The sequence below is a fragment of the Coturnix japonica genome, chromosome 2 (assembly GCF_001577835.2).
Source record: "Coturnix japonica isolate 7356 chromosome 2, Coturnix japonica 2.1, whole genome shotgun sequence".
Lineage (NCBI taxonomy): Eukaryota > Metazoa > Chordata > Aves > Galliformes > Phasianidae > Coturnix > Coturnix japonica.
The window spans coordinates 76,363,472-76,377,677 of NC_029517.1; the positions used below are offsets into that span (position 1 = coordinate 76,363,472).

General features: G+C 36.2%; 1 protein-coding gene across 3 annotated transcripts in view; it reads right to left on the bottom strand.

Moving 5' to 3' along the window:
- SUGCT (succinyl-CoA:glutarate-CoA transferase) overlaps positions 1 to 14,206 on the bottom strand; it is a 331,487-nt gene that overhangs the window by 49,362 nt on the left and 267,919 nt on the right. For all 3 annotated transcript variants that reach the window (XM_032442546.1, XM_015854946.2, XM_032442545.1), the window contains one exon: positions 7,157 to 7,220. In XM_032442546.1, coding sequence (XP_032298437.1) covers positions 7,157 to 7,220 — 64 coding nt within the window. The remainder of the gene's footprint in view (positions 1 to 7,156; positions 7,221 to 14,206) is intronic.

Genomic DNA, 14,206 nt, shown 5'->3' on the forward strand with positions numbered 1-14,206 from the left:
TAACTTTGGACTGGGGAGGGAAGAGGGAAAAGAAAGGCAAGTTTGTTGTTTATTTTGAACAATGAATCTGACCAGATATTTAAAGAAAACAACAGATATTTAATGAATTCTTCATGTCTTGAGGACTTTTGGATAAGACCTGCTGCAGCCAAACTCAAAAAAAAGTGAATTCATGGAATTCTATGGCCAATTCTGCAAGAACACAAACTATGTGATCTAATGGCCACTGCTGGCTATAACGTTTTTCAGTTTAGGTTCACATAAAACAGCTTAAGTCAAATCGTGCTTCCCACTCACGGGACACAGTGCCCGGGTCAGTGCGACATGGAGGAAACACAAATGAGAATTAGTACACTCTGCATCCCAAGGACTAAGTAAAATTGTCTAAATGTTTAAAACATTTTTACATTTAATAAAACCAAACTCTTTAGCTGATGGTGGATTCCTTTTCATATCCAATAATTATTAAAGATCATAAAGATATACTTAAATTTATGGGTATTGAAGTAATTTGGCTGTTTTACAATGCACGTGAGGCATGCAGATATATCTTTACAATCACACACCTTGAACTCTGTGAGCACCTGGTTGTGCTTGTTACAGAGGGCCTATTACTGTTACTCATATAGAAAGAAGTGGGAAATGAGTTTAAACAGACAAGAAAAATCATTTTTAGTTTTAAATAAAGCTGAATTCTAGGACTGTGACCATCAAAGTGAAATTAATGAGTTTCCTTCTGGATATTCAGATAATGTTTTGACCTTTCTTTTCCCTATGTAGCAGCAAGGTGATAGATTACTCGCCATAGGAAACTGCTGTGTTCAATTTAAAGGAAATACAAAGGACATACAAAGAAAATACTCTCTGGTAGAAGTATGATTGCTGATTTACACCGAGCCAAACCTCAACCACAATTGCACTTGACTTTGTTACATTAGGTACAAGTGGAAAAATGCTCTCACCTCCTAGAGAAGTATTTTTATTTCATCCCCTAGTACCACAGCATCAAGTCCCAGAAAGGAACATGTGAAGCAAGAAAAAAACAACTTTGATTGCCACATATGTGCAAAACTTAACAAGGGGCTTCAAATACCTCTGATCTGCTGAGAGGAGAGTCCACCTTTGACAACCTATGCCTGAGAAGCACAAAAGCGCTGCCTGACCTGAGTGCAGGGTACGTTGGTGCTTACTCTGAGCCTAGTGGGAAAGATGTCCACTATTGCTTTATTTCCTCCAATAACTGCAGCCCCATATGAAGGTAAGTGAGAGGTGTCTTTTATTCCTTGAAAAATTAACTTTAGAATTATTAGCTGTGGCACAAAGATCACTACAGGATTTTAAAACATACAGTAGAAGAATGCTCTCGATACATGTGGCAGAGGAACAAAACTATGAAGAGGCTTATTAATTCTGTTATACCTTAAAAGAAATCTTAGACTCCACATAGCAGTACCATACATTAAAAACATCCACTAACATTTTCTCATAATCCTAAACCTAAATCATAATCCTAAAACTATAGCATTCTCCTCACTATTTCCACCACCTCTTTTCTGCTTTTGCAATCAGTATGAATATATTGTTTATATACATATTAAGATTTTTTGAAGTATTTGAGGATAGCTAAGTGAGCTGTCGTACATCATTTCTGCTGAGTTTCTGTAATGGTCCTGAATTCCTCAAAATTGAAATCAGTTCTGTGAATGTAAAAGACATAAACAGTCAGCACTGATGACTAAAAAAGGTGAATGAGGTAACAGTAACGCCGGTGAAGCTGTTGGTCTCCAATGTACCATAAATAGTGAAGTGAAATTAAAATTTTTCAATCAACATCAGTTATGCACATGCGTGCACAAACACGCGTGCGCACAGATGCATATGAAAAAGCAGCCTGATGAGAAGCAGACAGGATCAGAAGTTCAAGCAGAGGTTCTTAAAAAAAAAAAAGCATACATTGTTTGGCTTCTTTTTATGTCATGGTTGCTGTTGCTATACGGTGGGATCTCCTAGAGGCAGGAAATGATGGATTGTAGTACAGACTTCCTTAATTTCCTGCAAACTTCTCCCATACAGAAGTCACTTTTCTCTGTCATGTAGCTAAGCCCTACTGAGACTTCCCTCTGTATCTATATAAAAAGATAGTATGTATATTTACAAGCATATCTGCTGAGCAAACATACAGAAATACCACTGTTAATAACTTTTTAGCTAGTTATTTTCTACTCTGAGAAAGTAAGCATAAATAGATACACATAAATAGATTGCATTTTTACACAGACTTCATTTCCTGAGAACTCAAAGCATTTCAAGCTATTAATTATGATCTGAAAAACTGCAAATGATTAATAAGGTGAGATACAAAAAGTAATAAAATATTTCCATAATTTTAGGGAAAAAATCTGTAGCATTATATAAGGACACCCTGTAAGATTCCTTGTTTCCTAGTCTTATTCCTTAAAAAATTTCTTCTAAGAGATTGCTGGCAATTAGTCTCCATGGAACCATGACACAATTTAATGAATCATACAACAGGAAAAGCCTTTCTCTGAAAAAAAATGTCTTTCCTGTTTCAATAGTATATTTGTAATGTACAGTGACAGGAGAAGAACGGAAAAAGGGATAGTTCTCCTGAGCTGGTTGATTAATTAACATGGATTACCTGAATTAAGTCCAAAAAAACTATGCCAAGGAGGAATCCTGTGATGTTTTTCCTAACTGAGGCTGGTTCAGAAACATTATCTCAAGAATAAAGAAGGAAATCACAAAGCCGGGTATAAGACTGCCCTTTCAGAACAATGAAGAAATCCTTGATGCAGATTATGGGCCAAAGAACAGGAACTCAGTAAATCGGGATAAGGAGAACACAGAATATGAACACTATCAAAACTAAGAATAGCTGTTTTGTCTGGAATTGGTGTTTTACACGATTTCTACAGTTATGTTATTTCCTGTTTGATGAGAGATGATTCCAAAGTGTGGGCTTATATCCAAATCTCCAGTTCACTAAGGCCTAGAAGGGATCAGAAGTAAAGTTCCTTTCACAAACTTTCCTAATAGTAGTTAATAAAGTAAATTCTATGAAGTTTGTTTTTTCCTTTTTCTTCCTTTTTTTTTTTTTTTGTACACCTGAATGTGTTTTTTTTTTTTTTTTTGTTTTTTGTTTTGTTTTTTAAAGTTATATTATTAAAACAAACAAACAAACAAAAACCACAAATAAAAAACCAGCTTTTGACAATAAAAAACAACCATCAACTTTTAAAAGGCATAGTTAGACACAAGAGATGATAATATTATTATTTAAGTTTCCTAAACCAGATACCATATATTATAATGAAGAAAGTTTGGGCAAGACTGTATTGCGTCCATTAGTTTTTCTATAAAATCTGTTTGGGTTGGTGTCCATTACACTCCACATAACAACTCAGAATAAATTACTCAGTGGCTCCTGGAAACTCACTTGCTACTGTGCTTTGGAAATGTCCATTACTCCTTGGCAAAGGAGTTTAAGGTTAATCCTGATGCTAAAGCTTCTTAAAATTTCTCAGCTGTACCGTCACCATGCCATCCAGAATCATCTGCAATGTGGTACTCTACGAAACATTTCCCCATATCATTACTTTTGCTCTCAAAGTACTTAATGTACTCTACATCTCTGATTTTCTAAAAGATATGTTTCTCCTCCAAGCCTCTATGGAAACAGCTACATCCAGCAGAACTGGGTGAGAAGATACTGAGGGTAGTTACAGATTAAGAGCATAATCCAAGTTTGAAAGGACCTCAAGAAATCTCCAGCTTAAGCTCCTGCACAAACCTAACTCAGGTGTAAGGTCAGAGCAGGTTGCTTAGGGATAAAGAAAGTTCTTCCTTGAAAACCTCCAAGGACAGAGCCTATGCAGCCTCTCTAGTCAACCTGCTCCACTGTCTGGCTGTCTTCATGATGAAAAACAGTTTTCTGACATACAGTCAGGGCATTCATTGCCTTATTCTCTCAGCATGCACTGTTGTGAAGATCCTAGCATTTCTCTTCCATCAGCTCCCCGTGAGCTGCTGTGCAGGCTCAAACTTCAACCAAGGTCAGAAGAGCCTGTTTCTCAAGGTTTCTCTGCTTGAGTGCTCCAGCCACTCACCATCCTAGGGGCTATCCCTTGAACTAAAGGTGATGAAGCTTTGGTTGCCTTCAGAGCTTAGATGACCACAGAGTGCTAGAAGAGTCTCATCAGTATAATCCTACAGTTGGATGCATCAGTTCTACAAAGAACAGTGAGTGCTGTACAGTGCCAGGCCACTGCGATTCAAGCAAGGATTTCTCACAGTATTGCATATACTGTATATGTAGTATATGACATTCACTGTGTGACAAAAATATGCATCTGTATTCAATAACTTAGTTCTTGAACAATATTGCATCAATAAACTGACAAAGGAATATGAGTATCAATACCCTAAAGACATTTTTCAATGAATACTAGGAGTAAGACATATCGAATGACTAGGCCTGCATCTGAATGAATAGAAATATTTTTTATAATGCAACTTCTATCATTCCAGTTCGACCAGCTAGCCATTACCTTAGAATGTGCTAATCATCATGCAGCATATCATGCTAAGAAAAGAAAGAGGGAAATCATTGAACAGGTGTGAAAAGAATTAAGTTCTGTAACCACATGAGTATTCAAAACATGTTCAAGCAAAAAGGGCATTATGAATCAGTGAAATCCAGTGTTACAAACAAAGCCTGTATTAAAGTTAATGGCAAAACCCCTTAGTATTTCAACAAATGCAGCATCAACAAGTGAGGATTCAAAGATGTGAAGCCATTCACAAAGCCAGGAAGTACCTGAAAAAGAGCTAGTCTAAACCGGTATGCTAGAGACAGAGGTCTGTCACAACATTCAGAGCTGAAATGTGCCAGCATGTGCTCATTTACTAAGTGTATGTCAGTGCACTTGCAACTTTCCTTGGCATCTCAAGTCTGACTTCTGTCAAGACCCTCAAGAGTGATATCCAGTACAATTAATATATATTAAAATCTGGCTTACATTGTTAAGAAATAACTGTCACCCACTTCATTTTGGGGACAGAGTCTCTCAAGTCTCTTTAAGGAGGGATACTTTTACTGTACTCAGTTCCAACGTTCATATTAATATCTTTGTTAAGCAATCCTGAAACAGAAACTAATAGCTTAGTTCAGCCACATTTTACCCAATATTCAAATATAATTGCATCAAAGAAAAAGTTGTTTCTGACTTAAATGGTCATCAAGAAACAGTTTGACTGATGGAGGTCTTAATGACACACTTTTTCTTGTAATCATCTTCAGATATGTCATTGATTCCATTACCTACCATCAACAGCAAATAGACTCCTTGTGCAATCTAGTTTTAAGACGGAGTAACTCCCTGTCTTTCTGGTGAAACCAATGGGCCCACTCTGCTCATACTGAATGAGTGTCCTTTATCTTTCCTTCTTTTGTCTCTCCTCTCCCTATCCTTCCATGCCATAAAAGGAAAGATTTCTCCTTTTCCTGCTCAAATATGCAATCATTATTTCAGCCATCTGCTTCAATACAACAAACTCTTCATAGAATCCCATCTAAATGGCAAATCATTGGAGATTAAGATGATTTATTTTAGTTTAGTGCAGTGTCACTGGTTTGAGTTTTAATAAAATAAGAAATAACTAAGGATTTGAGAAATACTATGGCTTATCTATGTAAAAATTCCCTCTCACCAATATTCTCTATCGCTGCTGACAGACATTAGAACATTCCTTTCATCTCCTCCCTCTTCTTGCAGTTAAACCTATCCCCTTAAGGAGTATTTGCTTTCTCTAAGATAGATTATACATTGTATGCAACATGAAAACCTTACACACTTTCTCTACCATCTGTGAGGCTTTTTTGCTCTCTTCCTTAAGAGGAATTAACTCAAAACTCTTGTTACTCTTTCCATTTTGGATAAATAAACCAGGATTACATTTCTGTTAGAAACTGAAACAAAAGGATTACTAATTCCACATACACACATCTAAATTAGAGAAGCACTTCTGAATACAGTATAACACATTTCCAAACCTAGTGGGATCAAATGTGGAATGCAAACTGTGATAAAGGACAAATACAAAGTGCACACATACATACACACAAAACACCCCCTGTATTCGTGCAGAAAAAATGATCTTATGTGGGAATGGTTTCATTCAAATAATTCTTTCTGCATCCCTGTGCAAATCAAGATAAATTATATGGGTCAAACTATTCTTATCATTATGTGTGCTCGAGTCAACTGAAATTGATGACAACTGGATGCTGTGTCAGAGGATGGAATTTGGCTCAGAAAGCCACAATGTAAGGAGAATATGTTATAAAAAATAAAAATGTCATGGTACTCTAAATGAGAAAGGAAACAATTCTTAATGTGGCTTGGGATGTAGAGAAGCATAGAAAATTAGGAAAAGTTGACCAAAGAGTTAGTAGATTGTCAGATAAAGCTCAGTCATCAAAACAGAGCCAACCTCAAGGATCCGGATGAGGATTTTCATAACAGCCACTGATGAACCTAAACCCATTTCACAACTAACTCCAATGGAAGTAAAGCTAAGCTAGCTCCAAGTCCTGATCCACTTTAAAAAGATATTCATATTCTACTTTTATATTCTTTGGAAATTCAAAATAGCTGTTTAAGACCTCATCATTGCAGAGCTTTATGTCTAACTTCATTAAACAAAACACTGTGATGAAACCTTTGGTATGAACTTCCCTTTTCTTCCTTCTTCATTTTTAACAACAGAAATGTCCCTAAAAAACGTCTGTGTAACTTGCAAAATAGCCCTAAATCAAAACCAGATACACATATTCATGTAGACGATTTAGCAGTAATATTTCTAGCAGTGGGAGTTTGCAAATATTATCAAATCCATGTTCAAATTTTATGACAACTGGCCGATGAAAACCAGAAGCTATTCTGACACACATTTTAACCAATTTTTTCTGCTACTGGAATGAATATGAGCACAAATGTCTTCCTGTTTAAACTTTTGTTCACTTGAGTGAAATGTGAAGATGTGTCATGTCCTCAGCTGAGTTCCAGAACTATTCAGGATGTCATGTAACATTTAATTTCAAGCTCCATTTAGAAAAAAGAATTAAACATCTAACCTGGAACAGCTATCCTCCCAGCTATTGGGTGATCCATTTCCATTACAAGTCCATTGTGCAGCACCTATTAAAAAACAAATAAAATGTATATATACGTGTGTGTTATAAAAACAAACAAACAAACAAAAAAACAAACACACAACAACAACTAGTTCCTAAACTAGTAAACTAGTTCCTAAACTCAAGAGTAAAAAGCATACATATATTTCCATGTTATTTTAGAGAACATAAAAAATCCAGGGAGATATAGTGCATGCAATCTGCATGATTAAGAAAATGAAAGCCCTGATGTTTGACGTTGTTCTTTATTTATGCATGTCAATAAATACATCAGTAGGACTTGACATGTCTAACATATCTTCAAGCTCCTGTATCCAACATAAAACACAAGCAATTGAGCTGAAAGCACATCATGCTTTCCACCACAGAAAAACAATTGGTAGCAACATAGAGATTGAAACCTTCAGCCATTTTCACTTTTGCTCTGCCATAGGCATTACAAGCCTATGCAGAGCTGATGCTCTCTAGTTTTTTTTGCTGTTATTGTGCTGACTTTGAGTTCATGACAGATCACACTACACAGTGCTGTCCCAGTAGTTCCCAGTAGTAGTTTCCCCAGTAGGGAAAGGCATCATAAATCTGATGTTACTTCTGTTCTGTCTAGTAGGTATAACACAACCTTCTATCTGCATGGGATGATTATCACAATTTCCAATTCTATGTTATTAAACTCAACCAGAAAACAAAGGTACATAAAAATACTCAAATAACAGAGTAAAAGTAATTTGTAATAGAATTTTTACTATTTAATGGAATTCCACCTCTGAAGTCAATAAGCAGTTTTTTGTTGTCTGTTGTTGTTTTTTTTATTTCTCACTTATTACTCCAACATCTTTCTAACACTGTTAACATAATCACATAATTGGTATTTATTTTTTATATTAGCGTTCTGTAGAGATAACCCTCCCATTAGCCAACTAGTTTTATAATTTTTAAAAATAAAATAAGTTTTGTTGCTTGTATACATCAACTGTATTACATACAAGGGCTGCTTTGAAAATAGTGATTCCTGTTTTATTATGTTGACCCAAGATATCAGAGGCAGATGGTGGTATACCGGAAGTTAAACTTTCCTGCCAATATTTTGTTATGTACTGTTGCCATGTGACAAATGGCAGCAGTGGGGCAGTTTGACAAAACCATGTCTGACATGGAAGTGTGTATGAAGTGGTAGTGTCATCAAATTCCTCCATGGCGGGAAAAAGAAAAAAGAAAAAAAAAAAAAAAAAAGAAAAAGAACAAATAGGAACTCATCCATCTACTATTGCTGAACTTTTATGGAGACCAAACAGTGGATGTGAGCACAGTGAGGTGGTAGGTGGTACATTTCGGCAGTGGTGACAGTGGGTCATCTCCAGTGGTGTAGATTTATGAGTGTGCATGCAAGCTCTTGTTCATCACTGGCAAAAATGCACAGCTAATGGTAGTGACAATGTTGAAAAATAGTGTTTTGTAGATGGGAATTTGCTTAATCAAACAGTGTTATTGTGCTCTTTGTATCTATTGTAGTTTATATGGAAAAACTAGCAGACAATACTTATGCAGGGACCTTTGTAATTTATATGCAGCCCAAGACAGTTTCTCTTTACTCAGCGTGGCCTAGGAAAGACAGAAGGTTGGACACTCATGAGTTAAACACTTCAAACAAGCTTTTTATTGGCTTTGCAAAGCTTCGTGTGTGTAGCGATGAGGAATTCTCAGCCTTGAATTTCATCAGAAACATGAATGACTGATACAGGACAGCAGATAATTTGGAAGGGACCTCTGGCAACACCTACTCCAGCCTCTTGCTTTACATGTGCCTACTGCCAACAAGCAATACAGACAGCAGCAGCTTTCCTTGAACATGTCATGAAATCCTGCAAGGATGGAGATTTCACTATATCCATGTAACAGACTCCCACGCTGTGCCATATTCCCAGTAAAACACATTTCCTAAAATCCAGTTTCAAGCAGCCAAATCTTTTTTTTTTTTTTTTTTTTTTTTTTTTATGAGGCTGTTGCCTTGGTCTATATCGATTTATACTATTGTGCATCTCTGTTGATTAACTTCCTATTAGCAGCTGTGGATGCTATGAAAGTTCCCCCAAGTGTCCCCTTTGCTCAACTAAACCAGCCCAGCTCCCTTCCTCTCCCCAAGTGCTGCTATCCTGGAAGCTCTCCTCTGGATCCACACAAGTTTCTCAGCAGCCGTTCTCAAATGGGAGACCCCAAAGCTGGATGCAGAAATCCAGGGCTAGATGCCAAGAAGCCAAGTATATGGTCTGCCTTATTCATGAGGAGAGCATGATGCCAGCTTGTTTAGCTTGGCATCCATTGTAACACAAAGGGTTTCAGCAGATTTCTCAGCCTGTCAGTGCTCTGTCTATACCCATGACTGTTTTTTGTTTGTTTGTTCTTTTCATTATATATATATATTTTTTTTCCTCTCCAGTGCAAGTGTTGTTGGACATTGTAATAGCTATCAGTTAGGAAAAAGACACAGCGAATTGCCTGAAATCAGATTGTACCTAATTCTTTAAAAAGAGATAATGCAACAAGAGGATAAAGCATGTTATAATCCTGATACGTTTAAATCATGCTTAAGTACACTGATTACATTATACTACAGTTCTAGAACTACTTAATCCTTTCCCAGAGCACAAACATTTTGAGGGAAGAAGAGGCCCTGAGAGCCTGATCCTGCAGTTCTTATATAGTTTTAGTTTTCTGTTGAGCTACTGCCATTAGCTGGCATTAATAAAGAGTTTAAACACTTTTTTTGCAGTATGTTCTATGAAACAAAGAGTATAAAGGTTGAAATCCCGCAGATTCTGGATGAACCTTTCCTTTATTCCTATCATTTCTTAAAAGTATGCCCAGGTATGTACAGACACACATCTTACATATTAGCACCTTGCTAGTGTTACTCCGAATCCTGCTGAATTGCCTGCTGAAATCCACGTCTTTAAAACTGAGAATGACATTATTTCAGAATTTTGCTATTGTCTGTTAAAATATACTTAAAAGGAAAATATGTGAATTACTGATCTGCTTTTTTTTTCTACTCAAAGCGATTATGTAAAGTTTCTTAATTACATTCTGTGTGTCTGAAACTGAGCTTTCCAGATAAACAAAACCTGTGGATAGCTGGTAGTGTTATTACTTAATTAGTAGTATAAGAGCAGGATCAAAGGACTTTTATTGAGAAAAATCAGCTAACAGCTGTATAAGGAATCAAGATTTTACATATGCAGTAGAATACATATCTCTGAAGAACTGTTCCAAATGGCTATTCATATACAGAATTAAGCTGGTAACCTATTTCCTCCAAATATTTCAGTTAAAAATTGAACCAAAACACTTGTATGAGAGAAAATAAAGGAAAAGCATTTTAAATGGGAAAGCAAATTATATTGCTTGAACCTGCAAGAAAGAAAAAAGTTTTAAACTGTATGGTTCAAATAGCTTTTATTTATTTATTTTTTCTAACAGTATATGAAAAATGAATAAATTACAAATACTCTATTTAAAACATCCAACAAGTTAGGTGGAATCGCTGAAAAAAGATAGGGGATATTTTTATTTCTTTTTGGAGAAATAGAATTATTGGAAGCTGAAGAAAAAATTATTAGAACCTGGAATGTGTGTCAACATGGCATTAATTTTCCTGACACTAGAAGTCTCACATATAATTAATTAATTTAAAAAAAAAAAAACAAAAAAAAAAACATGCAGTAAAGAGCTTGCTCACAAGGACTTGAGTAACATTTCAGTTTGGGAATATGTTTCGTAGAATTTATAGAATTGACAAACAGTGCTAATTACTTTGTTTTACTTAGGAGCTGTTAGGAAAATATCAATGCTTGCTAAGAGCACAAGCTAATAGGGTTGCTCAGAAAGTAATGTCTCATATTTGCTTCCATGGAAACTACAACAGATACAAAGAATACAATAATGCTATTTGATAGAGTAAACTCTATCTTTCAGTGTAGTCACCACCACTGCTAGGAAAATGGTCTCCACACAGTCCAATTTTCACTGTGCTCACATCCACTGTTTGGTTGATGAATATCAAGGTGTGCCATTTTTTCTGTGTAGAAGAATTCAATGACATACCTTTGCTTCATACACACTCAGTGTCAGATGGCATCTGGTCAGACTGCCCCTCTGCTGTCATCTGTTGCACAGCAACAAAACGGAATGGTGTATTGATTGAAAGGTTACACCTCTACTGTCATACCACCAGCATCTGCCTCTGATGTCATAAAATAGGAGGCATTACTTTCAGAGCAACCCTCGTATTACTGATGTTGACTTTTCAGCTATTCAGAAAAGATTCCTAACATCTGCCACACAACCTATGTCCCTGTGCTTGGAAAAGGACACATTAAGTAATGCATCAAACTAATTATGTGCCCCGGTGGCGCAAGTGGTAGGAATGCCGCGTTGCAACACTGGAGGCCCTGGGTTCGAATCCCCCTGTGGTGCAAGTGGTAGAAGTGCCGCTCTGTTACACAGGAGGCTCAAATCCCAGGGGGCTGAACTCGATAATCTCTAAGGTCCCTTCCAACCCGCACGAGACTATGATACTATGATGATGATGATAATGGAGACACTGAAATTATCCTCAAGTTGTGTTAAAGGACAAAGCAAAATAAAACTTCTTTTGATTAGGTTCTGTAATGCTCTTGGTAAGACAGTACCACAAACTGAATAGAACGGGTTGAAGAACAATCTATTTGTGAAAGAATTTATAACCAGTAACTCAACACAAGCTCAAATACAGAGTAGAAGCTTCTACACCTAAAACTTTAGGTAATTTCTGAGGCTTGCTCATGACCTAGGCAGGAAGAGCTGAAGCAGTAGGGTTCACCATTTTTATATTTCATATTTAAGCCTATAGGCCTATTCCATTGCCTCAGGGCTAGGGCACTGTGAGGGAACTGGCTTTGCTTAGTCCTGAAAAGGCTCAGGAAGGATCATAGTGTCGACTACAGTTGCCTACTGGGAGTATGGAAGATGAAACTTGACTTTTCTAACAGGTATACAGTGGTAGGAGGATTAGAAGCAGCAGGCCCACTCTGCAGCGAGGACAACTTCCAGTTATTCAATGGAAAAGACTCTCTCTATGAGGGTGCTCAGACATGCAACTGGCACTCAGAGATGCATGGTTAATGGTGGTGACTGTGCTGAAAAAGTGCTTAGTAGCTGAGAATTTGCTCTACTGAAGGGTGTTACCATGTTCTTTGTAGCTATTGTAGTTTCCATGGAAACAAAGATGAGGCATTACTTTTGGAGCAACCAACATATTTTATATTCAGCTCCAGACAATTCCTCTTCACTCAGTGCAGCCCAGGCAAGCCTTAAGACTGGATATTCATTACCTAATTTATCTACTTATTCACCTTGTAGAGTGAACAGCATTAGCAACCCTAACTACTACTGACAGACATAATACAGTATTCTTGAAAATTTCCAGTAAACACTATGACAGTTTTCTAATATAGTTTCTACCATATTTCCCTATTCTTAGTATTAGAAAGTGTTCTCCTCTTATATAATGTAATTATCTTTACTTCACACTAAATATTTTCATTTTGTCTTCTCAACTGGATACAGAAAACAAACCACTAGCAGCTTTACAGTATTCTTTCATATACTGGAAGATTGTAATCCCATCCTCCCCCAGTCTGTTCTTTCCTAGACCAAACAAAACTAATCCTTTTAACCATTCTTTCCAGGTCAGATTTTGTGAACCTTTATCTGTGTACAATAACATGCTGAAGAAATTCCCATTCCTGAACAGGTGATGTCAAAAGGTCAGGTCAGTTTTTTTCTGAGCTAGTGAGGTGAGACTATTTAGATGACATTTAAAAATACAGATATTTCAAAAAAAAAAAAAAAAAAAAAAAAAAAAGTTGGTGGAAGAAAATCTACTTGCTGGTCTAATTCTTAGGTAATGCACCACATCATTAATTCTGCTAGACAGTCAAGTGAGACTTTCAGAATTATTTTTCCAAATGAAAGAATTGGAAAACCTAACTAATCTTTCCAGTTATGCCGTTAGACAAACAGTATTGAATGTTTGGCTTCCTTTCTCTGCAACTTCTATAGGATTGCTTTATGCATGTTATAAATTATTTGTGATTTGAATGCAATGTGAAACACACACGTGAACTAGAAATCAATATTCATCCAAGGTGCATACTAGCATCTTCATGCTGCAAACTAAAGGCTGAGCATAGAAGTGTCACTCTTTGTTTAAGAACACATATATTCTCCAGCAACTAACTTAGGACTCAAAAAATATTCAAGTTTTCCTGTTTGAAATCTCTAGATTCTTATTCTAACTTTGCAGACTTATAAAAATTTTAAAACATTTATTTTTATGACACACAAATTACATTTCTTTCTTTACACAGTAACTAGGAAAAGCCTTCTGTATCTTTGAGGGTCTCCCTTATTGCCTTTTAAAAGGAACTGCTTGAGGCGAAATCAAACTTCCTTTCCATTTTTTATTATTAATATGTTTTTTATCATCAGATACATTTTTCTCTAAAACACTGAAATTTTCATTACTCATTACACTTCTATTTTCCACAGTTATTTAGCCTATAATGGTATATTTGGTTCTATGTGTTGTTTTGAAGAATTCAATGCTTATAACTTAACCCCCAATAAATTTGTCAATAGATTTGTTTTTCCACATCAGCAATACTGTTTCAAAGAACTGTATAACTTCCTGTTTCACATGTTCCATTATTAAAATTCTCAATAAGACACTGGGGAAGAAAAAAAAAAAAAAAAAAAAGAAACACTTAACCGAGTCTTCTACTATGCATTCTTGAAACTGCAAAGGAAAGATGTAAGACATAAGATTACTACAACCTAATCTTTGGAAGACTACAATGCTCACATCCATTGCTGTCAGAGACAAGGGAAATCTGAGAAACAAAGTAAGAGATAGAACTTATAGGCCTTCTCCTCTCTTGTCTCATATCCTACACA